We start from the raw sequence: 27,266 nt of genomic DNA on the forward strand, positions 1-27,266 counted from the left end.
ATTGGAGAAACTATTAGCGAACAGCATGGATCCTCACCAGACTGCGCGGATGCGCAGGCTGGTCTGGATCTATGCTGGTCGCATACCCACTATGTTGGTTTTCTCATGGCACGGCTCAATTATCTTGATTGGCATGGGTTTAACTTGGTTTATTGATTTGCAGTTACCTACTTTAAGAAGACTGAAATTGTGCATAGGTGTCTCCGCAGCCAAGCAATTAAGATTGATAGCTTTAAATTGCTTGCCGCTGACTGCAGCGGGTTTTAAATCTTGCTCAGATGTTGGTTGCCAAACTTAGTCTGTAACAACTTGAAACAGAAGTTAGTTGCCAAACTTTGTTTGAAGCATCCTTGTTTGGAACTCTTTAAAAGTTTTAATCAAAGGTTTTGCACCATACCGTACAAGGATGGCCAGTGCTAAAATGGGAGATAACTCTTAAACCTTCTTCTCCCTTGAAATATTTTATAGATGTTCATCAAACTAGCATCATGACAATCAGATCTTTGATTTAAATTTTAAAAGAAAACAAATCCTGCATCACTCATTGGTGTCAACTTATTGTTTGAGTAACTAAGAACCAATTTGACCTTTTTTCAAAAAAACTATGAAATTATGACCATATATATTTCAATTTCTTGTCTGTTCTGAAAATCTTTTGCCTTATTTAATTTATTCATATTATGAGTGTTCTGCAGATAATTCAGGAAGGACCAGAAGAGCTTTTACAGGTGTCAACATCAACACTATGTAACCTGCTGTTAGAATTTTCACCTAGTAAAGAGGTATGTGTAACTTATGCTTTGTTCTACTTTTTGACCTGATAAAATCATGCACAACTGCAATCCTTTTGAACTCCAAAGCTTTCTTATTAACATTTTGAACAAAATGAAGTTATGCATATCATTACAAAGGTCTCACCAAAGTGTTGGAACATTTTACCGTCTGTCTGTAATTGTTTGCCCTTGAAATGGCTGTTAGTTGGGATGGGGATAAAGAATTACCCATGTCTGTCATTGTGTTCTAAAAATCTTGTGCTTTGAACTTCTGATACACTACTGCATACAGTTAATTCAAAGTTTAACAGATTATCACCCATAATGTGAAAATACACATTCAGAAAGAGAATTTGAAGAGGTAGTGACTTAGAAGAGTGATTGTAGAACTCTTGAACTTCATAAGCTGATTGCCTTCTTGTCAGTTGATACCTCAATTTTTATCATTTGACAGTAAATGGTTTCTGATAAACAAGTTGATACTGTTTGGACCTACAACCATTAAACTTACAGGCATTATTGTCTGTAGTCATTTGATGACCCCTTTTGTTCATGGAGTCATTAAATCAAAGTTTACAGTCACAGGAATTGTATACTGAAAAACTACACCTATTTTTCATTGATATTTTTCATTTGTGACTGATGTCTTTTACAAACCAAATTTGGTTTAATTTTTCAGTGTATACTGGACTGTGGAGCTATCAATATTTTAGTAGGACTGACCAGCAGACCTGATCCAGGGCTGAGGTTAAATGGAATTTGGGGACTTATGGTAAGTATGTGAGCCTGATTAGTGGGTCTGCTTGGGTTTGATTAATCAAAATTTGCAAATGCTTGAGCACTAGGTATATGCACTGTTGGTAATGCATTATCAGTTTACACATACATGTATGTAATGTGTTTATGTTACTGCTGCAGGTACAGAAATAATTGTTACATAATATAATCAACCAGGAGGCAATATGACATGGTTTGAATAGTATATCCATTCAGATACTGTTACGTTTTACCTTAGTACAAAACTGATAACCACTCGCAAAAATTGCTGACCATTACATCTCTCCTAAGGCATTCATTGTCCATCGTCAACATTTAAACTATAGCACAATCTCTGAAACTACTGTATTACAAATACTGACCAGTAGCATTCTTGCATGGTCCTCTTAAGTTTGTTTAAATGATTTCACTTGATTGCATGTAGAGACTACTAGAGCTTGTAGTAGAAAAACGTTTGAAACAATTTCTCTTAAACTATGAATATTTTCCAAACTCACTGGTTCGACACAGTCTGGTAGTTTTGCTTTAAAAAGTACATTCAAGGAATTTAATGACTGCCGCACGTGTTATGATTATTGTGATAAATCTAAAAAAAAAAAAAATGTTTTTCCTTGTTGCAGAATATGACATTTCAAGTTGAACAGAAAGTGAAATCTCAAGTTGTTGAAGCCATTGGTACAGAACAGTTATTCAGGCTTCTCTCTGACCCTGATGCAAACATTGTTATGAAGACGCTTGGTTTATTGCGCAATCTTTTGTCTAATAAGCTGGTGAGTCATTTACAATTTTTTTTTGTTTTGTTGTTGTTTTTTGTAGCTTTTTTTTTTCATAAAATGGGATGTTTATGAGTTAGAAGTCAGAGATTTGGACTTCCAAGTCAGGGATTATTTTTAACCAATCTACTATACATCAGTTGTAAATACAGCTTCCTATCTTATATTTGACACACTGGATGACTGCCTCTTGTCTTTCTGACTAGTCTTTGGTTAGAGGTTGTGGGGACTGCTCTGCGAGGATTTGAACCAGTGACCTCAGGAGTTTGACACTACACCTGCATCACTGTGGCCCGCTTTCAGTCAGAGGTTATAGATTAATGCCTCATGGTGCAGCTGTTTGTTTGCTTTATCAAAAAGAAGAATTTTTGTACCGTATTCAGAAAACCTGTAATGCCTGTACAAAGTCGGATCTTACTAAATCTGATGACTTATGGAAGGGAGGTAGTTAGAAGTTCTTGAACAGGCCAGTCTGTGTTTTAAAAAATTAGTTCTCAGATTTTAACTACTACCAGAGATAGGAGATTCAGGAGATGAGAACAGCATCTTGTGCATATTTATTTTGTGGATAACTTTAGGTCAAAGCTTCAAGTTGTTTTTAATACTGGTAACTAAATTTGGTTTTTGCTCAGAATGTATTTGTAGGGCTTATTAGGTTGGGTTCATTTCACAGAAGTGGGGGTATATCAATTGCAGTGTAACCTGTTTATAGTGGTCATCAAAGGGACTGACAGAAAATGACCACTATATCCAGGTTTTTGATGTAGGATATCAGCATTGGTTTACAGCTCTTTAAGGTGTTTTGTTTATTTAATGTTAGAAACTGATACTTTGTTACAATATTAACCACACACAATTCACATGCAACTGATGTTCCAGAATATAATTATGATGGCTTCCTCTTCACTATCTTCAGAAATAGATACTGTCTCATAAATAAGAGTAATAACTTTTTGTATGAAGTTTGACATCCTTTTATGACAGCTGTTGTATGGTAAATATGCTTTAGAAATGTTTTCACAATATTTTTAAAGTGATCATTCTGAAAAATATTATGATCTGTGGCAGTTCTGTGAAAATTAGGCATGTCCCTAACAAAAGATTTACTCAAATATAAGCAAATCAGAGCATTATTCCACACCTGTTTAGATAATAAACTGCCTGTGATTTTGTAAACCTTGCCTTGTTATTTTACCACATAAGAGATTTAGTGACTGTTACAGTGCATTTTGCCGATTTTTTCTACTGACACCATCATGCTATAAAAAGGGTTATTATACCGGGAATTCCAATGGTTTAACCAGGTGGTGACGATCCTAAGCATGTCACGCTATATACAGGTGATCGCTAGTGCAGATTAGACTGTAGCTCATGCTGGTCAATCAGTAGACAATTTGCTTTCAATGAAGTAACTAGAGAGTACTTTTGCCTACAGTGAACACAGTAAATACACAGTAAATAGGATGATTGACTTTGGTTATTGTATGACCACTATTGTTTGGGGTTCAGAAGGTCAAGGTCATAGTAACCTTGAAACTGAAAATGGTTTCCAACTAATTACTGGATAACACTTTGGCATATTGTTCTCTGCTTCATAGGATGGTTGCATGTGGTCATTAGATCACCCCCATTTAGGGGTCAAAGGTTAAGGACACAGTAACATAAAGCCTGGTTGGTGATCTGTTGTCCATCATTCTTTCCATCTGGTAGCAGTTTAGTTTTCACTAAATAACTTAAGAATGCTTTCAGCTATGATCCTCCAGCTTGATAAACATATTGTCCAACCCCTATTAACTTTGAGGTCAGTTTGACAAAGGTCAAGGTCAGAGTGACTGTTAGAACAAAAGCTATTTCAGCCTAATATCTTGCCTGCTCGGTATCTTGATAAACCTTGATAATCCTCAGGCTTCAAGGTTACTATGACTATATATTGCTGTGTACAGTGCTGCTCTTGTTTTTGATTGCATTGATACAAATTCAGTTGGGAAAATTTTCAAACTTACATCAGTTAGGAAATTTTGTTTCGGTGAATGAAATATTGTATGCATCAGGCATTTTATATATTTTCATCATAAAACCAATCCCTATTGTCTGGAGAGACAAAATCAACCTATTGCACTTTCTCCTTGATGACACAAAAGACACATTTGCACTTTTAAAGGTCACATTAGGTAATTGAAGAGAGCAGTTCAAGTCTGTTGCTTTAATTGAATATTAATTTTTTAAAAGATCTATGACAGTTTTATGATACATTGTGTAGTGAATGCAGTTTAAGTGACTTCCTTTATTGTTTGAATATTTCATGCATAAATCATAATCATAAACCAATTTCTACATGCTAGAAAAACATCTAGGTCAACAGTTTTATGAGTGTGTTGTCAGTAAAGACCTTTTCAGATGTATATCTGAAAACATGCCAAATGTAGAAATTAATTTAAAAAATTTTTTTACAACTTCAAGCCAGCCCACAGATCACAGGGCCGTGAGTCTGAGTAAAATGTTATTATATGTTTTTACTGATTTATGAAAACTTCTATCCATTTTAAAATATTGGCAATGCATACTTTAATATACATCTGCAGGGATGCTGCTTTAACAGCATGTTTTTTACATAAATGGCAGAGCTATTAATATGATACGAGAAGAGCTAATTGGAAATTTGATTGCCTTTTGCAAATCAATTGCTTGACTTGAGAATTTCTTCTTATTAAAATCATGCTGAACAAGCAGAATTTGTTAAGCTGGGTAAATTGTAAAACCATTACAGGGTAAGGAGGCACTAAACAGTTTTCAGAGCTTTTCGGACTACAGTCGCCTACTTGACTTTCAAAACCTCACACCAAAGTCTGTAACCACACACCTGAAATACAAATATTGCAATATTAACATGACTGTATGTGTATCATTACAAACCATCTGCAATACATGTCTAACATTTAGTGTTAAGTTTACAAGCCCTGAATTTTGTGCTGTCCCGTCCATGAAATCTGATGACAAAAAAAGCTAAATTTGCCAATTTTCAAATCACTGCAGAAAATCTCGTGCAAATGATAGCACCAACTGCTGCACTGTCTCTTACTCCAGTAACACTGTAAAATCTGGAAAAAAAGCTCAAATATATTGTGCAGTCCGTACCATTTTTTTTTCACTTAATTCAATTTTCATGAGGCCCCTGTCAAAATGGCAGCTTCACTATAAATTAGCTTAACAAAGGCATGTCACTATGTCAATATTTAAAACTCATAGCTACTCCACTAATTTTCACTTAATAACTGAAACTTAATACTTGCCACTGAAACTTCAATTCTAGCAATAATTATTATTTGAGCCGTGCCATGAGAAAACCAACATAGTGGGTTTGCGACCAGCATGGATCCAGACCAGCCTGCGCATCCGCGCAGTCTGGTCAGGATCCATGCTGTTCGCTAATAGTTTCTCCAATTCCAATAGGCTTTAAAAGCGAACAGCATGGAGCCTGACCAGACTGCGCGGATGCGCAGGCTGGTCTGGATCCATGCTGGTCGCATACCCACTATGTTGGTTTTCTCATGGCACGGCTCATTTTAAGATACAAATATGCACTTCAATTCTAGCAATAATTATTATTTGAGCCGTGCCATGAGAAAACCAACATAGTGGGTTTGCGACCAGCATGGATCCAGACCAGCCTGCGCATCCGCGCAGTCTGGTCAGGATCCATGCTGTTCGCTAATAGTTTCTCCAATTCCAATAGGCTTTAAAAGCGAACAGCATGGAGCCTGACCAGACTGCGCGGATGCGCAGGCTGGTCTGGATCCATGCTGGTCGCATACCCACTATGTTGGTTTTCTCATGGCACGGCTCATTTTAAGATACAAATATGCACTTCAATCCATCAGTTGCCTCTTATTATTAAATTTGACCCTGGCCAATTTAACACTGACAGCTGAAAATTGTTCATCGCCTCCTTAAACAGTCAGGGGTATAACTGTTTAATGTTATCAAATTCATTACCCAATTAAGTTATCCAAAGGTAACACCGAAATAGGCTATCCTAACTTGATTTAATTATCAGTAGAGAAATATAGCTGTTCCACATTTCTTTAGGTGTCTGAAGCATTTATTTCCTGGTCCACTAAAGTTGTTTTTGACATCTTGTTTTAAAAATTGTGATGCAATACTGGGAAAAGTCAGCACAAAAACAAAGTGTTTGAAAAATTGGGAAAAGCCAGCACAAATCATTTGAAGCAAATGTATTTGAAAAGCCTGCATAAAGCATTTGAAAATTGGGAAAACCCTGTACAAAGCATTTGAAGTAAAGCTTTTGAAAATTGGGAAAAACCTGCACAAAGCATTTGAAGCAAAGCTTTTGAAAAATTGGGAAAAGCCTGCATAAAGCATTTGAAGTAAAAGCAATTAAAAATTTGAGAAAAGCCTGCACCAGCATCAAAGCAAAGCTTTTTAAAAATTTGGGAAAAACTGGCATAAACATTTGAAGCAAAGCATTTGAAAATTTTGGAAAAGCTGGCATAAAGCATTTGAAGTAAAGCATTTGAAGGATCCATTTGCACAACATAGTTGGCTATAAAACACTCAAATCCTCATCAGGCACTTCAGCATCTCATTTCATGTAATAACTATTTAATTTCCAACAGTAGACTAGACAACTAATTTCACTTCACAGAGCCCATTGCCAGAAAAGGTATTAAAGACAAACCATGGTAAATTAAACAACAAATCACAAGAAGATCTTGATTGTTTCCATTCTAACATGGTCATTGAAATATTTTGATAAATGTTTTGCTGAGCTTCATTTATCCAAGTATAAATAAACTGGATGTGATGCAGCAGTTTGACGTTATAATACTTTTTACCAGTCTAGCTGTGTGTAAACCGTTGTTTATCACAGAATATAATTAATTATAGAGCTTTCCTTTCTTCTTGTTTAACTGTCAATCAAACCAGCTATGTGAGAATAAAGAATTTACAAAGATAAGTGAAAATCATAAGACTTTTTAGCTCGACTATTCGAAGACTTTTTAGCTCGACTATTCGAAGAATAGGGGAGCTATCCTACTCGCCCCGGCGTCAGCGTGAGCGTCACACAAATGTTAAAGTTTGCGTACCACCCCAAATATTTTCAAAGTCCATTGAGATATTGCTTTGATATTTTGCATACTTGTTTACCTTCATGACCCCAGTCTGTAAAAAGGAGGAGGCAACTCTATCAAGCATTTTGACTGAGTTATGGCCCCTTTTCGACTTAGAATAAATGTTAAAGTTTGCGTACCACCCCAAATATTTTCAAAGTCTATTGAGATATTGCTTTGATATTTTACATACTTTTTTACCATCATGACCCCAGTCTGTAAAAAGGAGGAGGCAACTCTATCAAGCATTTTGACTGAATTATGGCCCCTTTTCGACTTAGAATAAATGTTAAAGTTTGCGTACCACTCCAAATATTTTCAAAGTCCATTGAGGTATTACTTTGATATTTTGAATACTTGTTTACCATCATGACCCCAGTCTGTAAAAAGAAGGAGGCAACTTTATTAAGCATTTTGACTGAATTATGGCCCCTTTCCGAACTTAGAATATGCTTATTGTAATGTTAAAGTTTTACTCATTGCTTATATTATACTATCAAGCACTGAGAATAGTCGAACGCGCTGTCCACTGACAGCTCTTATTAAATTCTCTCTGCAGTACCGTAAAAGCACATAATTTCGCTGGGTCAAAATTTCGCGAAGTTGAAATTTTGAGTATGTTCGCGAGGTTGAATATTCGCAAAATTATAAAAATGGTATCCTACTTGAATTTGAATTATGCTAATGGTAAATATTTATGCAAGAATTAATTTTCGGAAGATGTAGGACCTCGCTAATATAGCGAAAATTAAATCCTCAAGAAAATTTCTGCTTTAAGGTAGTTCTGCACGTTTGATAAACCGGAAGTAATGGCGTAACGTTATTTATCCGGAAAACGTAGAATAATACCTGGATTCGGCGTACGGAATCGAAAATCATTTTATGAATTAATGGCAACCAGTGAGTACATTTATTAAAATGGCACTGTTACTATCTTTATAAAGTTAAAATATGATATCAAAACATCTGACACTTACATAACTCAAAAAATGTCTTAAAATTAGCTTAAAATAGGCGGTTCACTTTAATCATAGCCAAATATCTCAAAAATAAGCACACAGACCTATACATTTTATTTCACCATATTATAGGCCATATATTTATTTACAACTGTGAGAAGTTTCATTAAAATCTACATTGTAGAAAAAATTCTATTCGCGAAAATGTTATGAAAGTTGCGATTTTCCCATAGACTTCCATTACAAAACTTGCATGAGGTCGAAAGTTTTCAAATCAGTCTAGCAAAAAATCAAGCACACGACCCTATCTTTTTAGCTCATCTGATTTTTTGAAAAAAAATGATGAGTTATTGTCATCACTTGAGCGGTTGTCGGCATCGGCGTCGGCGTCGGCGTTGCCTGGTTAAGTTTTATGTTTAGGTCAGCTTTTCTCCTAAACTATCAAAGCTATTGCTTTGAAACTTGGAATACTTGTTCACCATCATAAGCTGACCCTGTATAGCAAGAAACATAACTCCATCTTGCTTTTTGCAAGATTTATGGCCCCTTTTGTACTTAGAAAATATCAGATTTCTTAGTTAAGTTTTATGTTTAGGTCAGCTTTTCTCCTAAACTATCAAAGCTATTGCTTTGAAACTTGGAATACTTGTTCACCATCATAAGCAGACCCTGTACATCAAGAAACATAACTCCATCTTGCTTTTTGCAAGATTTATTGCCCCTTTTGGACTTAGAAAATCAGTTTTCTTGGTTAAGTTTTATGTTTAGGTCAGCTTTTATCCTAAACTATCAAAGCTATTGCTTTAAAACTTGCAACACTTGTTCACCATCATAAGTTGACCCTGTATAGCAAGAAACATAACTCCGTCCTGCTTTTTGCAAGATTTATGGCCCCTTTTGGACTTAGAAAATATCAGATTTCTTGGTTAAGTTTTATGTTTAGGTCAACTTTTCTCTTAAACTATCAAAGCTATTGCTTTGAAACTTGCAACACTTGTTCACCATCATAAGCTGACCCTGTACAGCAAGCAACATAACTCCATCCTGCTTTTTGCAATAATTATTGCCCCTTTTGGACTTAGAAAATCATTTTCTTGGTTGAGTATTATGTTTAAGTCAACTTTTCTCATAAACTATCAAAGCTATTGCTTTAAAACTTGCAACAGTTTTTCACATTCATAAGTGGACACTGTACATCAAGAAACATAACTCTATCCTGCTTTTTGCAAGAATGATGGCCCTTTTTAGACTTAGAAAATCATGGGTAGGACAATATTTCTATTACACAAAAAAAATCAGATGAGCGTCAGCACCCGCAAGGCGGTGCTCTTGTTTATTTGCTGAATTTTCTTAGTATATTCTGAAGTTCTGAAAAATCAGACTTTAATCAAATTCTACATTGTAGAAAAAAAATTCGATCGTAACATGCAGAACTACCTTAACAGTACTGAAACAAATAATTATAATCTATTTCAATTATTTTCAAATATTTGATAGGAAAAAATTAAAACATTTACATCTTTAACTGTTGATATTATTACATAAGTAAATGTTTGGAGAAAAAACAACAATGGGAGAGGTTTTTGTCTAAGTGGGGTTTTGTCCATTTAATAAAAATCAGCAAGAGGTGTTTTGCCTTAGTGTCCTCCATTCCCACTGCACAAAATGAGCTGCTTGAACTAAAACAAAAAGCACGGAATTCACTGAAGATTGAAGTTAGTTTTTGCAGAGAGATGTGGTTTAGGGCCAACTTTAACCTCTTGCTTGTCCTATTGAGATGAGTGATATAGGACCATATTCACCTTCTTGCTTATATAAATTCTTCGATCAATATCATTTCTATGGCTGGCATTTCTTGAGACTTGAAGCCAAACATCTATTTCAAAGCTTTTAAGCTGAAGATAATGAAGTACTTTCTCCCATGATGTAAATTGCGTATGTCGCTACTTATTGAAATATAGAATGTCAGCAAATTGCTGCATGCACTTATTCTTCCGGGTTGATAACAAAATTACATGTTGTCAGGCTTTCATAATAATAAGACATACCAGTTTCCAAAGAGCTAATTAACCAGAACTGCCAATTATGAGTCGTTTATGCACTTGTCTAATAAGAAAAAGACTGATTATTGCAAAATAAAAAAAACAACAGTTCTCAGGTAAAACGGTGGCTTTTTGAAAGTGAAGGGTGATCCGTACGAAAGCTGTCTAGCTGGTTTGCAAAAGGTTGGTGGCTATATCCAAGTGCGTTCCTGTATTGGAAAAAATTGTCCAAAGGAGCACCTGCCATATGATTTAAATTGTTTAGATTTTATTTAAAACCCAGCATACAATCAACATATAGACAACATGCAAACAACCAACATTTATGTATACCTACTTATTTCATTACCTCGACTATTCAAAGAATAGTAGAGCTATTGGACTCACCCATGCGTCGGCGTTGGCGTCCCAATTTGGTTAAGGTTTTGTATGTAAGCTGGTATCTCAGTAACCACTTGTGGGAATGGATTGAAACTTCACACATATTCACTGTGATAAACTGACCTACATTGCACAGGTTCCATAACTCTATTTTGCATTTTTACAAAATTATGTCCCCTTTTCAACTTAGAAATTCTTGGTTAAGGTTTTGTATGTAAGCTGGTATCTCAGTAACCACTTGTGGGAATGGATTGAAACTTCACACACTTATTCACTGTGATAAACTGACCTACATTGGACAGGTTCCATAACTCTATTTTGCTTTTTTACAAAATAATGTCCCCTTCCATAACTCTACTTTGCATTTTTGTCAAAATTATGCCCCTTTTTCGACTTAGAAATTCTTGGTTAAGGTTTTGTTTGTAAGCTGGTATCTCAGTACCCACTAATGGGAATGGATTGAAACTTCACACACTTGTTCACTGTCATGATCTGACATGCACTGTGTAGGTGCCATAACTCTACTTTGAAATTTTTTCAAAATTATGCCCCTTTTTCGACTAAGCAGTTTTTGGTTAAGTTTTTGTATGTAAGCTGGTATTTCAGTATCCACTTATGGGAAAGGATTGAAACTTAACACACATGTTCACTTTATGAGCTGATAAGCTCTGTGAAGGTTCCATAACCCTTTTTCCCATTTTTACAAAATTATGCCCCTTTTTATTGACTTTTGTATTCATTCAATTGACAAGGCTGTTGAATAGTCGAGCGTTGCTGTCCTCCGACAGCTCTTGTTTTAGGCATAATATTTACTATTTTAGGCATATTATTTACTTTTTCAGCATATAGAGAACACTGAGTGTATAGCAATCTTTATTTGTTTTGTGTTATTTAAGGTAGTAGACCTGTAATAGTAATGTTTAAAACATTGCAGTAACTTGATACAGCCCTAAATTTAACATTTTTAGCTCCACAATTCGGAGAACAAGGGGGCTATTCTACTCACCCCGGCGTCAGCGTCGACGTTGGCGTCGGTGTGAGCTTTCTTGGTTAAAGGTTTTTCGGCACCCTTTGTTTTTCTGTCATATCTTTGTTACTATCGCTTATATCTTTCTGTAACTTCACATAAACATTGTCCAGCATACAAACAAAGTATACGCAGGGGCTGGGCCCATTATACCCAAGGTCAAGGTCACCAAGATGTTATACTTAGGTTATTTTTAAGGTTAAAGTTTTTCAGCAACCTTTTTAGCTGTCAAGGTGAGCTTTTGTGAACGCCCTGTGTCTGTCGTCCATCTGTAGTCCGTCCGTCTGTCGTCAACAATTTGACTGTAAACACTCTAGAAGTCACAATTTTGACCTAATCTTAATGAAACTTGGTCAGAATGTTATCCTCAATAATAAAATCTTGAACGAGTTTGATATTGGGTCATCTGAGGTCAAAAACTAGGTCACCAGGTCAAATCAAAGGAAAAGCATGTTAACACTCCAGAGGTCACAATTTTGGCCCAATCTTAATGAAACTTGGTCAGAATGTTATCCTCAATAAAATCTTGGATGAATTTGATATTGGGTCATCTGGGGTCAAAACTAGGTCACCTGGTCAGATCAAAGGAAAAACTTGTTAACACTCTAGAGGTCACAATTTTGGCCCAATCTGAATGAAACTTGGTCAGAAAGTTACCCTCAATAAAATCTTGGACAAGCTTGATATTGGGTCATCTAGGGTCAAAAACTAGGTCACCAGGTGAAATCAAAGGAAAAGCTTGTTAACATTGTAGAGGTCACATTTATGACTATATCTTCATGAAACTTAGTCAGAGTGTTAATTTTGATGATCTCAAGGTCCAGTTTGAATCTGGATCATGTAGGGTCAAAAACTAGGTCACCAGGTCAAATCAAAGGAAAAGCTAGTTAACACTCAAAGAGGCCACATTTATGACCATATCTTAATGAAACTTGGACAGAATGTTAATCTTGACGATCTATAGGTCAAGTTCAAATCTGGGTTAGGTTTGGTAAAAAACTAGGTCACTAGGTCAAATCAAAGGAAAAGCTTGTTAACACTCTAGAGGCCACATTTATGACTGTATCTTCATGAAACTTAATCAGAATGTTAATCTTGATGATCTTTAAGTCAAGTTTAGAACGAGTTCGATATTGTATCATCTGGGGTCAAAAACTAGGTCACCAGGTGAAATCAAAGGAAAAGCTTGTTAACACTGTAGAGGTCACATTTATGATGTATCTTCATGAAACTTGGGTCAGAATGTTAATCTTGATGATCTCAAGGTCAAGTTTGAATCTGGGTCATGTGGGGTCAAAAACTAGGTCACCGGGCCAAATCAAAGGAAAAGCTAGTTAACACTTTAGAGGCTACAATTATGACCATATCTTAATGAAACTTGGTCAGAATGTTGATCTTGATTATCTTCAGGTCAGTAGGTCAGGTGAGCGATACAGGGCCTTCAGTGTCCTCTTGTTGTGTCATATCTTTGTTGCTATTGCTTATATCTTACTGTAACTTCACATAAACATTGTCCAGCATGCAAACAAAATATGTGCAGGGGCTGGGCCCATTATACCAAAGGTCAAGGTCACCAGGAGTTATACTTAAGTATTTTTAAGGTTTAAGTTTTTTGGCAACCTTTGTTTTTCTGTAATATCTTTGTTACTATTGCTCATATCTTACTGTAACTTCGCATTAACATTGTCCAGCATGCAAACAAAGTATGTGCAGAGGCTGGGCCCAGAATACCCAAGGTCAAGGTCATCAAGGTGTTATACTTGGGTTATTTTCAGCAACATTTGCTTTTCTGCCTTATCTTTGTTGCTGTTGCTTATATCTTACCGCAAGTTCACATAAACATTGTCCAGCATACAAACAAAGTATGTGCAGGTCAAAAGTTTTTAAAGCTTTGTTTATAGACATATCTTTGTTTCTTTAAAAGATAATGACTTGAAATTAAAAATATTTCTTTATAATGTGTGTTACAATCCTCATAACTCTAATTGTATTTTTGACAGAATTATGCCCCTTTCATACTTAAAATTTTTTGGCAATCTTTGCTTTCTTGATGTTACTTTAGTACAATATAAGATAAAGACTTGAAACTTGGAATGTATCTGTATCATCATTATCTGCATGAGTGGTAACAATCCCCATAACTCTTGATTTGTATATTTGACCAAATTATGCCCCTTTCATACTTAAATTTTTTTGACAATCTTCGTTTTCTGGACATAACTTTGATACTATATAAGGTTATGACTTGAAACTTAAAATATATTTTTACCATCATCATCTGCATGTGTGGTAACAATCCCAATAACGACAGAATTATGCCTCTTGGTGTATCTTCCTTTTAAAGTAGAGGTCTCTTATTGAGACATATATTCATTTTACTGTCAAATCGCCGAATAGTGGAGCAAGCTGTCTTACGAACAGCTCTTGTTAAACAACTTTTACCATGTCATTTTTTTTTTTAAAAATTGTATGACTTGTGTATGTGCTCCCATTTCTTTATTTTTATGTCTCCCCCAGGAGATGGGGGAGACATATTGTTTTTGCCCTGTCCGTCCATCCGTCCGTCCGTACGTCACACTTCATTTCCGAGCAATAACTGGAGAACCGTTTGACCTAGAACCTTCAAACTTGATAGGGTTGTAGGGCTGCTGGAGTAGACGACCCCTATTGTTTTTGGGGTCACTCCATCAAAGGTCAAGGTCACAGGGGCCTGAACATTGAAAACCATTTCCGATCAATAACTAGAGAACCACTTGACCCAGAATGTTGAAACTTCATAGGATGATTGGTCATGAAGAGTAGATGATCCCTATGGATTTTGGGGTCACTCCGTCAAAGGTCAAGCTCACAGGGGCCTGAACATTGAAAACCATTTCTGATCAATAACTAGAGAACCGCTTGACCCAGAATGTTGAAACTTCATAGGATGATTGTACATGCAAAGTAGATGACCCCTATCGATTTTGGGGTCACTCCATTAAAGGTCAAGGTCACAGGGGCCTGAACATTGAAAACCATTTCCGGTCAGTAACTTGAGAACCACTTGACCCAGAATGTTGAAACTTAATAAGATGATTGGTCATAAAAAGTAGATGACCCCTAACGATTTTGGGGTCACTCTGTGAAAGGTCAAGGTCACAGGGGCCCTAACATTGAAAACCATTTCCGGTCAGTAACTTGAGAACCACTTGACCCAGAATGATGAAACTTCGTAGGATGATTGGTCGTGCAGAGTAGATGAACCCTAACAATTTTAGGGTCACTCTGTTAAAGGTCAAGGCCACAGGGGCCTGAACATTGAAAACCATTTCCAGTCAATAACTTGAGAACCTCTCGACCCAGAATGTTGAAACTTCATAGGATGATTGTTCATGCAGAGTAAATGACCCTTATTGTTTTTGGGTCACTCCGTTAAAGGTCAAGGTCACAGTGGCCTGAACATTGATAACCAGTTCCAATCAATAACTTGAGAACCACTTGACCCAGAATGTTGAAACTTCATAGGACGATTGAACATGCAGAGTAGATGACCCCTATTGATTTTGGGGTCAGTCTATTAAAGGTCAAGGTCACAGTGGCCTGTTCATGTAAAATCATTTTTTGGAAATAACTTGAGAACCACTTGACCTACAATGTTGAAACTTAATAAGATGATTGGACATGCAGAGTAGATGACCCCTATTTATTTTGAGGTCACTTGATCAAAGGTCAAGGTCACAGGAGCCTGAACAGTGACTTGAGAACCACTAGGTCACGAGTGTTGAAATTTAGCGGGATGACTGGACATGCCAAGTAGATGATCCCTGTTGCAGCCAACCATCAGTGTCTCTTTGACTTTCGCTCCTGACCCCTATTGACTTCTTGCCTATAGGACTTTGCATTGGGGGAGACATGTGCTTTTTTACAAAAGCATTTTCTAGTTGGTCTCTTTTTTGCTAAAATTTGAAAATATGATGGATATGAACATATTAAATGCAGATATCTAAATTACTGATTTCAGAACACGCACAGTATTTATTTGTAGTCTCCTAGGCAACATTACTACCTCAAAAGCGGCCCAACATCATTATGGCGCTGTCATATCACACACAGTTAAATGCATATTTTTACATCTTCTTAGAATAATTAAATACTGTGCATATGATATTTCTGTCGAAGAAATTGGATACTGAACTGCAAAGTAATGTTTTAGCACATGTAAAATAGACAAGAGACAAATTTCGCCAGATGACGTCACATGACGTTGCCATACTAACTCGCATCTACTTGTTATTTATCCAAAGACAGTATTATTTCGACATATCAACTGATATTCCTTAGCCTACATTATATAGCAGTTTCATTTATTTTTGATGATACATGAGTAACATGAAACATGAGAGCACTTTTCCGGGTGTTTATTGAACACCCCTTGTATAGACAACATTATGAGGATGTTGTGTTTCTTTCTTTAAACAGATAGAATAAAATCTGGAAAGTAGATCCCTCGGAAGCACCGGGAAGAAGGCAAACAGTGAAAATTGCAGACTCGGTTTGATTGAGTCCGTTCGTGAGCAGTAATGGAAAATGCAACACAGCTCACGCCCCCTTGCACCGGCTTAAGCAGTATTCAATCTTCAACTTTAAATTAGTTGAAATAAATTTAAATGAGTTGAAATCAATGATCCCGAAGGACCAGAAAATATAACAACACTGAGGTGAAGTTGGGGCGACTTTTTACGGCCGCCACACAGCACTTAACACCCGCTGTTGTGAAGTAAATAAATTCTGGAAAGTAGATCCCTCGGAAGCACCGAGAATAAGGCAACATTACAATGATGTTGTGTTCTTTATTTCAGCATGTAAACAACATTATAAGGGCGTTGTATTCTGTATTTCAGCATATAGACAACATTATGAACATGTATGGAAATCAGATTATGCAGGCAGTTATCTTTATTCTAGAGGGAGATCACCCACCACAGGTCAAGGAACAGGTACAACCATTTTGTGGTTAGAATATTTATATTTTGGAAATTCTTATCTTAAATACTATAAGAACTATAGCCTAGAAACTTATTTTCACTGCTTTATCATCATTAGATAAGTATGTAGGTCAAGAGCTGTAACTCTGTATTGCATATTGCCTGTCAAGAACTGTAACTCTGTCCTGCATAGTGCCTGATGTCAAGAACTGTAACTCTGTCTTGCATATTGCCTGATGTCAAGAACTGTAATTCTGTCTTGCATATTGCCTGATGTCAAGAACTGTAACTCTGTCTTGCATATTGCCTGATGTCAAGAACTGTAACTCTGTCTTGCATATTGCCTAATGTCAAGAACTGTAACTCTGTCTTGCATATTGCCTTATGTCAAGAGCTGTAACTCTGTCTTGCATATTGCCTGATGTCAAGAACTGTAACTCTGTCTTGCATATTACCTAATGTTTAGCACTTACAGATGAACATTGGCACTTTTAGGCTGTACTCTTGTTTATCTGGACATACTTATTCAAATATTTGCATCACTTCATAACCTTAAATTTTCATTTTAAGTTCCAGATTTCAACTTAGTTTCAAGTCACAGGCAGGGGAGACATATTGTTTTTGCCTTCACGTCTGTCAGTCCATTCTTCCACATAAAGCTTGTCCAGCTTTCACAGGTCAAACTGCTGGCGGGATTTTGACAATACTTCACAGGTTTGACCAGCACAAAGCCTAGTTGTACATTTCACTGGCATGTTCCACTTCGCTTTATAAAATGGCCACAAGAGCTAAAAATAGAAAAATCTTATCCGGCAACTGCGGCTCAGATTAAAAAAAATTCAAATGAGTGATCAGTACCAACCCTAGTTGTGCATTTCGCTGGCACGTTCCACTTTGCTGCACAAGATGGCCACAGAGCTAAAAGTATGTACGGCTTTCACAGGTCAAATGGCTTGACAGATTTCGGCAAAACTTCACAGGAGTGATCAGTATCAAGCCTAGCTGTGCATATCACCGACACGTTCCACTTCACTGCACAAAATGGCTGCCAGAGCTAAAGGTAGAAAAATCTTGTCCAGCTTTCACAGGTCAAACTGTTGGCTGGATTTCAACAAAACTTCACAGGAGTGATCAGTACCAAAACCCTGTTGTGCATATTGCCAGCACATTCTGCTTTGCAGCACAAAAAATGCCACCAGAGCTAAAAATAGAAAAATCTTGTCTGGCTTTTACATGTCAAACTGCTGGACAGATTTCCTCTTCTATCCTTATGAATACATAGAGGGGAGACTGAAATACCTTCTAGTTAAATATATTTCTTTGCAATAGATTATGATTTTTTTCAGACACTATGTATACTAGCTAATGTAGCTGACGGGGACCAAGCCAAGGAGTATATTATGGGAAATGAAGATGTCCTTAAGAAACTTATGAACTACATGGTAATTATATTTCAATTTTTAATGTTAATTTACTGACAGTTAGCATAAGGGCTATCCATTCTACAGAAATAATATGGACTTGGAATAGATTAATTCTTGTCTCACTATTTAGAAGTGTTGTCATTATATCGCCATAGACAAAGTTTAGGAGTGGGTATGCTGGAGTCACCATGTTGGTAAGTCTGTCTGTTCATGCATGCGTCTGTGCACCTGTGATGACTTCTGAAAGGATTGTTGGACTGAGTTCATTTTTTGTACACATGTATTATAATATCCAGGTCGAGGGTGCTTTACAATACAATCCACCTATATTTGCCAGAGTTATGGCCCCTTTTTATCCTCTGCCAAAGGTGGAGGGATATTGTTTTGGTGTTGTCCATTTATCTGTCTCCATGCATCTGTCCATCTGAAATTAAAGAAGTATTTAAGGTAGAATCACCAAACTTTATACAATCATTAGTTAGCACGTGGCCTTTGCTCACATTTACTCTTATCCTACTTGACCTAGTAAAAGCAGAGTTTTTCCCTTGATGTGATAAAAAAATGGAATTTTTGACTTTATCTAAATAACCTATTGATGGATCTTCATTAAGTTTTACACAAATATAGAACTTCTCCCCCTGATTTTGTAAGAAAATTGGAAGCAACAAATAATTGCATGGTCCTTTAGTACATAACTTGTGTATATCAGGAAATTAAATATTGTTCAATATATAATTCCGTCATTCACAAAACAACTTATTCCGTGGGGGATATAAATTCACTAAATTTGCTTGTTACTTAAAATTCAGCAAAATATTGATGTTTATTTAATCTCTCTTGAAAGGATGAATTGATTGAATTGAGTTTTGTTTTACGAGGTGATTGGTTATGAAATACAGGTAAAGTTTGATTTAGGTTACAATCCATCAGTTTTTGATAGAGTTATGGTCCCTATTTTACTTTGAATTAGGTTCTCCTTTTGATAACTCTTGAAAAGATGAAAGGATTTACTTTATTGTCCATTGACAAGTACTTGGTAATAAAGTGCAAGCTCAGTTCGATTTCAGTTGCAATTAATAAACATTTGTTGGAGTTATGGCCCCTTCAGCAGAATGTTAATTTCCTTTGAATAACTTCATGTCACTAGTCCAAGGTCAAGGTCACACTTTAAGGTCAAAGTTCATTGTCATGTTTTACATTCCCAGTATCAGTGTGGCCTCTGTGGGTATTAATCACCTATAGTGATAGCTCTAGTTTATATTTAAATAGATTGATATCAGTCTTTCTTTTCAAACAAAATTGATAGAAAAATAAATGCTTGTTCAGTGATTATTCCACCTATAATGATAAATGAGCCGTGCCATGAGAAAACCAACATAGTGGGTGTGCGACCAGCATGGATCCAGACCAGGCTGCGCATCCGCGCAGTCTGGTCAGGTTCCATGCTGTTCGCTAACAGTTTCTTCAATTCCAATAGGCTTTAAAAGCGAACAGCAGGGAGCCTGACCAGACTGCGTGGATGCGCAGGCTGGTCTGGATCCATGCTGGTCGCAAACCCACTATGTTGATTTTCTCATGGCACGGCTCAAATGTTTGTTATAGTACTGTGGTAGGAATGATTGACATTGATTTATGGCAGTACAAAAGACTTGTGTGCAAAAACACTTATGCAATTTCCAGTGCACACATTCTTGGCATTCTTTTTTTCCCATTTTTAGCCCACCATCATGATGATGGTGGGCTATTAAAATCACTCTGCGTCCGTGGTCCGTCCGTCCGTCATTCCGTCCGTCCGTCCGTCCGTCCGTTAACAATTTCTCGTTATCGCATCTCCTCAGAAACTACTGGGGGGATTTTGACCAAACTTTGTCAGAATGATGTATTGGTACCCTAGTTGTGTCCCCCTGAAAATCAGACTGGTTCAACAATTTATGAGTGAGTTATGGCCCTTTGTTTATTTCTATAATTTATATAGATTTATATAGGGAAAAAGTTTGAAAACCTTCTTGTCCAAAACCACAGAGCCTAGGGCTTTGATATTTGGTATGAAGCATCATCTAGTGGTCCTCTACCAAGATGATTCAAATTATTTCTCTGGGGTCAAATATGGCCCCGCCCTGGGGGTCACATGGTTTATATAGACTTATATAGGGAAAAACTTTGAATAACCTCTTGTCCAAAACCACAGGGCCTAGGGCTTTGATATTTTGTATGTGACATCATCTAGTGGTCTTCAACTAAGATTGTTCAAATTATACCCCTAGGGTCAAATATGGCCCTGCCCTGGGGGTCATATGGTTTACATAGACTTATATAGGGAAAAACTTTGAAAATCTTCTTGTCCGAACCACAAAGCCTAGGGCTTTGATACTTGTAATGTAGCATCATCTAGTGGTTCTCTACCAAGTTTGTTCAAATTATCCTCCTAGGGTTAAATATGGCCCCGCCCCGGGGGTCACATGGTTCATATAGACTTATATAGGGAAAAGCTTTTAAAATGTTCTTGTCAGTAACTACAACATTCAAACTTGGACCACATGTATATTTTTGAGTGGCAAGATGAACCTTGACATGAGTTGACCTTGATTTTGACCTAGTGACCTACTTTCACATTTCTGTAGCTACAGCCTTCAAATTTGGACCACATGCATAATTTTGTGCACTGGAAAAAACTTTGACCTTTATTTTGACCTAGTGACCTACTTTCACATTTTTGAAGGTACAGGCATCAAATTTGGACCATATGCATAGTTTCGTGTTTCAAAATGAAATTTGACATTGATTTTGACCTAGTGACCTACTTTCACATTTCTCAAGCTACAGCCTTCAAATTTGGACTACATGCATAGTTTTGTGTACCGAAAAAAACTTTGACCTTGACATTGACCTAGTGACCTACTTTCACATTTTTGAAGGTACAGGCTTCAAATTTGGACCACATGCATAGTTTTGTATTCTGAAATAAAATTTGACCTTGATTTTGACCTAGTGACCTACTTTTACATTTCTCAAGCTACAGCCTTCAAATTTGGACCACTTGCATAGTTTTGTGTACTGAAATGACCTTTGACCTTTACATTGACCTAGTGACCTACTTTCACATTTTTAAGGTACAGGCTTCAAATTTGGACCACATGCATAGTTTCGTATTCCGAAATAAAATTTGACCTTGATTTTGACCTAGTGACCTACTTTTACATTTCTCAAGCTACAGCCTTCAGATTTGGACCACATGCATAGTTTTGTGTACCGAAACAAACTTTGACCTTTACATTGACCTAGTGACCTACTTTCACATTTTTGAAGGTACAGGCTTCAAATTTGGACCACATGCATAGTTTTGTATTTCGGAGTAAAATTTGACCTGGATTTTGACCTAGTGACCTACTTTTACATTTATCAAGCTACAGCCTTCAAATTTGGACCACTTGCATAGATTTGTGTTGTGTACGGAAATGAAATTTGACCTTGAGCTAGTCAGTAAGTCTTGAAATTTGGAACACTCAAAAATGGCACATTGGTGGGCGCCAAGATCACTCTGTGATCTCTTGTTTTTCTGATAAGGATATCCCCCATCAAGGTGTTAAAAAACTATTGCCAGAATATGCACACAGGAGCAGATTACCAGATGCTATAACAATCAGGCAGATGTAAAAATGTATTCTCAGCAATAAGCGAGGTTAAGTACAGTAATATGTTGCTAAACTAAAATGTTGCATGGAAAGTTGATAATTCTGAAGGAGAGATACATGCTATTCTTTTCTTTATGTACTGCCTGTCTACAAATGTCTGTGTCCGAACCTTTATGCCAATTCTGTCTGTCTGGTCTGAGTCTTGCACTATCCACCCACTGAAAGATACTAGATCTAACAGTCTTCTGGAGAAGTCACCCATATTGGTTACCACTAGCAACAATAAATGAGCTTACAAACACACAAATCCTGTTGTCTCTTTATAGTAATGAAGGGTTCAGTTTTGTTGAGTTTTAAAAGGAACTCAATGTAGCATATGCTAGGTTGCAATTGTAGGCTTTGAACTTATTTATAGTCAGTCTCTGATGTCCTTGTTTTTCAGTTACATTTGAACGTGAACCTGCAGATTGCTGCCACCGCCTGTATCTGACTGATGTCCTTGTATTTCAGTTACATTTGAACGTGAACCTGCAGATTGCTGCCACCACCTGTATCTCACTGATGTCCTTGTATTTCAGTTACAGATTGCTGCCACCACCTGTATCTCACTGATGTCCTTGTATTTCAGTTACATTTGAACGTGAACCTGCAGATTGCTGCCAACGCCTGTATCTCACTGATGTCCTTGTATTTCAGTTACATTTGAACGTGAACCTGCAGATTGCTGCCACCACCTGTATCTCACTGATGTCTTTGTATTTCAGTTACATTTGAACATGAACCTGCAGATTGCTGCCACCGCCTGTATCTCACTGATGTCTTTGTATTTCAGTTACATTTGAACGTGAACCTGCAGATTGCTGCCACTGCCTGTATCCCACTGATGTCTTTGTATTTCAGTTACATTTGAACGTGAACTTACAGATTGCTGCCACTGCCTGTATCTCACTGATGTCCTTATATTTCAGTTACATTTGAATGTGAACCTGCAGATTGCTGCCACTGCCTGTATCTCACTGATGTCTTTATAATTCAGTTACATTTGAACGTGAACCTGCAGATTGCTGCCACCACCTGTATCTCACTGATGTCCTTATATTTCAGTTACATTTGAACATGAACCTGCAGATTGCTGCCACCACCTGTATCTCACTGATGTCTTTACATTTCAGTTACATTTGAACGTGAACCTGCCACCGCCTGTATCTCACTGATGTCTTTATATTTCAGTTACATTTGAACGTGAACCTGCAGATTGCTGCCACCACCTGTATCTCACTGATGTCCTTATATCTCAGTTACATTTGAACGTGAACCTGCAGATTGCTGCCACCGCCTGTATCTCACTGATGTCTTTATATTTCAGTTACATTTGAATGTGAACCTGCAGATTGCTGCCACCACCTGTATCTCACTAATGTTCTTGTATTTCAGTTACATTTGAATGTGAACCTGCAGATTGCTGCCACCACCTGTATCTCACTGATGTCTTTATATTTCAGTTACATTTGAACGTGAACCTACAGATTGCTGCCACCACCTGTATCTCAAACCTTGTCTGGAACGAAGAAGAAGGTCAGTGAAGAAATGCTTGCATGTTTGTTTTGTAGAATTAAGGAATATGCTAGATTCTTAGTTTATGTTAATAAGGTAAAAGCAATGTATTTCTAGGTAGTACTGTGAAAAATTGATATTTCAGATAGACTAATGTATTTTGTTGTTACTTGAATCCAAAGACATGTAAAATGGTACCAGTAGCTTCCTTGCTTGGCACTCCATATTAAAAGGGAAACAGGCTTCTCTTCTCATATACCCTCTTGGTTATTGATTCCATCAGGAATAAGGTGTCTAGAGTGATTGATTAAGTTGATGAACTTGCTTCACAATCCGTCTAAAGTAAATAAGTACAAACTTTCAAAATTAAATCCAAATGAAGTGAATAAATTTCTCATTAATTTGATTTGTGGAGATCATATGTAAAGAAAAAAGTATTTTAGGTTGTACTAAACAATAAACTTTTATGGCAAGGAAATTAAACTATTGATATTTCTAGGAAAAGGAAACAGATCAGTCAAATTAAAATCATAAAGACAGAACCATTTTCTGCTTACAATTAACCTTATAATTTTACAATTAACCTTATAATTATTAATAACAATGTCTAGGTTCGGCTTTATTAGATGTGGAAATCGATAATTCATTCCTTATAGTTGATAATTTATTCCTTATAGTTAACAAATATTTTCTTTGAAGGCCCTGTGAAATTGAAACTTTAGAATCACATTCTCCACCTCGCTAGCCCTGTGGTAGAGCATCTGCTTTGAGTGCGGGAGGTGGTGGGTTCGATCCACAGCCGCATCATACCAGATGTGAAAAATGTACCAGTAGCTCCCTTGCTTGGCACTCGGCATTAAAAGGGAACTGGCTTCTCTTCTCTCTTACCCTCGTGGCAATGGATTCCATCAGAAATGAGGAGTCGAGAGTGATTAATATAAGTTGTAGACCTTGCTTCACAATCAACCTAAAGAAAATTAGTATGAACTAATCAGAGTAACTTTCTTATTGACAGATTTTTAGCTTGACTATTCATAGAATAGAGAGCTATTGCACTCGCCCATGCGTCGGCGTCCGCATCCCGATTTTGGTTAAGGTTTTGTATGTAAGCTGGTAACTCAGTAACCACTTGTGGGAATGGATTGAAACTTCACACACTTATTCACTGTGATGAACTGATCTACATTGCACAGGTTCCATAACTCTATTTTGCTTTTTTACAAAATTATGCCCCTTTTTCGACTTAGAAATTTTTGGTTAAGGTTTTGTATGTAAGCTGGTATCTCAGTACTTACTAATGGGAATGGATTGAAACTTCACATACTTGTTCACTATCATGATCTGACAAGCACTAAGCAAGTCCCATAACTCTACTCTCTTTTTTTTCAAAATTATGCCCCTTTTTCGACCTAGCAGTTTTTGGTTAAATTTTTGTATGTAATCTGATATCTCAGTATCCACTAATTGGAATGGATTGAAACTTCACACACTTGTTCACTGTCATGATCTAACATGCACTGTGAAGGTCCCATAACTCTACTTGGCATTTTTACAAAATTATGCCCCTTTGACTTAGCAGTTTTTTGTTAAGTTTTTGTATGTAAGCTGGTATCTCAGTATCCACAAATTGGAAAGGATTGAAACTTCACACACTTGTTCACTGTCATGATATGACATGCAGTACAGAGTTTCAATACCTCTACTTTGCATTTTACAAAATTATGCCCCTTTTTCAACTTTTGTATTCATTCAATTGACAAGGCTGTTGAATAGTCGAGCGTTGCTGTCCTCCGACAGCTCTTGTTTTACATACCACCTTGAAATTGATGCAAATTTTACTTAAAGTTTGCGAAATATTACTTTTTTTAGGTGCTTATATAAGACAAGCAAAACTACGAGAGATGGGAGTTCAGACATTGCTACAGAAGCTGTTGAGCACCAACGATTCTGTCCTGTTTGAGAAGTAAGTTGTGTGAATATTGCAGTAAATCTTTAGAGATTGTTAGAGGCTGAGAAGAATGTTTGAGATATCCCTGATTCAAGCCAATTTCAGACAGAACCATTTTCTGCTTACAATTAACCTTATAATTATTAATAACTATGTCTAAGTTAGGCTTTAATAGATGCCTAAACAAGATATAAACTTTAAATAGAACTGCATATCTATGTACGATTTTGTCTCTTTTTCTAGGGTTAAAACGGCGCTACAACAGTTCACCTGACAAAGAGAGAGCCATACTGTACTAATTGTGGATCTTTCAACCTTTTACGTTTGATTCCTCAAGAGTTGGATATATTCAAATGTAGAAGTGAAGAATGGAGATGGACATTGATACACTGAGTGAAAAACTCTGAACTAACTTTGAATACATTTAGATATTAGATCTTAAGAAACTTGCATTTGTTCTATTATACAATTATTTGTTTCTCAAAAAATTTATGCAGATGGCTGCTCCCTGTACAAAAAAAAATAATACTGTAAATCCAGTATTATTCGCGGTGTTTTAATTTTCGCTATTTTTCGCGAATCGGGTGCATCGCGAATTCATCAATCTGCGTAAATTCCCTTCCATAACATACATAAATATCCGAAAAAAATGTCCGTAATAAGGCCAAGTTCAGCAATGAATACTGACCGCCTGTATACAATGTTAATTGAATGAATTTCAGTTTATTTCAATAATTCTGAATAAGTATAATAAAAAAAATCCTCGGAAATACATTTCTTGTAGATCATACTGCTTAAAGACATAATTTACGCAAGGAGCTAAAGTTTGGATTTACATGCAGCTGACAGGGTTGTTTCTAACATGAAAACTTTGTTCATTTGTTTAACAGAATACAGATGTGTCGAACAAGCAGAGCACGTGTTGCCTGAGGGGATGATCCATATCATCCTTTATTTGATATTTTTTACCCATTGTTTAGATAACAATAGGGATTAGCACACAAATTATCAAACCATTAAGTTACAATTATCTATGAAATGACTGTAACAAACTTTGAAAAAAGCAATTATCATGTGAATAACTTAACCGATTACGAAATAAGTGTTACGGGCCATGTTTTAACGAGTCCTTGGTGTGCATGAACTCGGTACGGTAGGGAAAATTTGGCATTAATGTAATCACAACTTCTGGAATCGGAATTTCGCTAATATATGATAAGAACTTTCGCGAATTTAAATTTCTGACCCGCCACCCGCGAATTCATAAATCCGCGAAATAATTCAGGGTAAGTGATTTCGCGAAATAAAGATCACGCTAATATAAAGTGATTTACAGTAAGAGAAAATGTATGCCTAATGCTGCTTTTTACACACACAAAAAATGTGTTATTTTTAAAAGATTTTGAGATAATTAAATTTTCTTTTTTCATCAAATTCGGTGGATGAGTGGCTAGAAGTGGTAGACTGTGCAGAGTACTGGTTTTCATGGACAAAATGATAATCTTAAAATATTCACGAGAATAGTCCATTTTATGTGCTAAAAGTCTTTTTTGGGGGGTTGGGGGGAGAGGGGAGGATGTGAAAGTTTGTATTTATGAATACATGATTTTTTTTGTTGAAGTATTGTATTATATTTGTATATGTGAAAGAAAGCGATTAAATGTGCTGATTTAAACTAGTGTTTTACTTTAATTGTGTAAAAGCTCTATGCAGATAAAATCTGGAAATTAGATCCCTCGGAAGCATCGAAAACAAGGCAAACAGTGAAAATTGCAGACTCGGTTTGATTGAGTCTGTTCATGGTTGTGTATAGAGGTACACAAATACCTTAAGAGAATTATTTGTTTTAAAAAAAGATCTATGCAGAGTTGCATATCTAGGTA

At 36.5% G+C, this 27,266-nt stretch overlaps 1 protein-coding gene across 3 annotated transcripts in view; it reads left to right on the forward strand.

The window, feature by feature from the left end:
- LOC123537870 (armadillo repeat-containing protein 8-like) overlaps positions 1-27,058 on the forward strand; it is a 57,808-nt gene extending 30,750 nt beyond the window's left edge. Inside the window, exons 12-19 of one of the 3 annotated variants that reach the window (XM_045321755.2) lie at positions 696-782; positions 1,453-1,545; positions 2,171-2,320; positions 16,742-16,837; positions 18,172-18,267; positions 23,384-23,456; positions 25,305-25,398; positions 25,627-27,058. In XM_045321755.2, the coding sequence (XP_045177690.1) occupies positions 696-782; positions 1,453-1,545; positions 2,171-2,320; positions 16,742-16,837; positions 18,172-18,267; positions 23,384-23,456; positions 25,305-25,398; positions 25,627-25,657 (720 nt within the window). In that variant the 3' untranslated portion in view covers positions 25,658-27,058. Of the gene's footprint in view, positions 1-695; positions 783-1,452; positions 1,546-2,170; positions 2,321-16,741; positions 16,838-18,171; positions 18,268-22,323; positions 22,387-22,849; positions 23,227-23,383; positions 23,457-25,304; positions 25,399-25,626 lie in introns of those variants that run through there. The other 2 variants (XM_053529952.1, XM_045321757.2) reach the window with 2 other exon arrangements.
- The last annotated feature ends 208 nt before the right edge of the window (positions 27,059-27,266 follow it).

This window comes from Mercenaria mercenaria, chromosome 18 (genome assembly GCF_021730395.1).
Source record: "Mercenaria mercenaria strain notata chromosome 18, MADL_Memer_1, whole genome shotgun sequence".
NCBI lineage: Eukaryota > Metazoa > Mollusca > Bivalvia > Venerida > Veneridae > Mercenaria > Mercenaria mercenaria.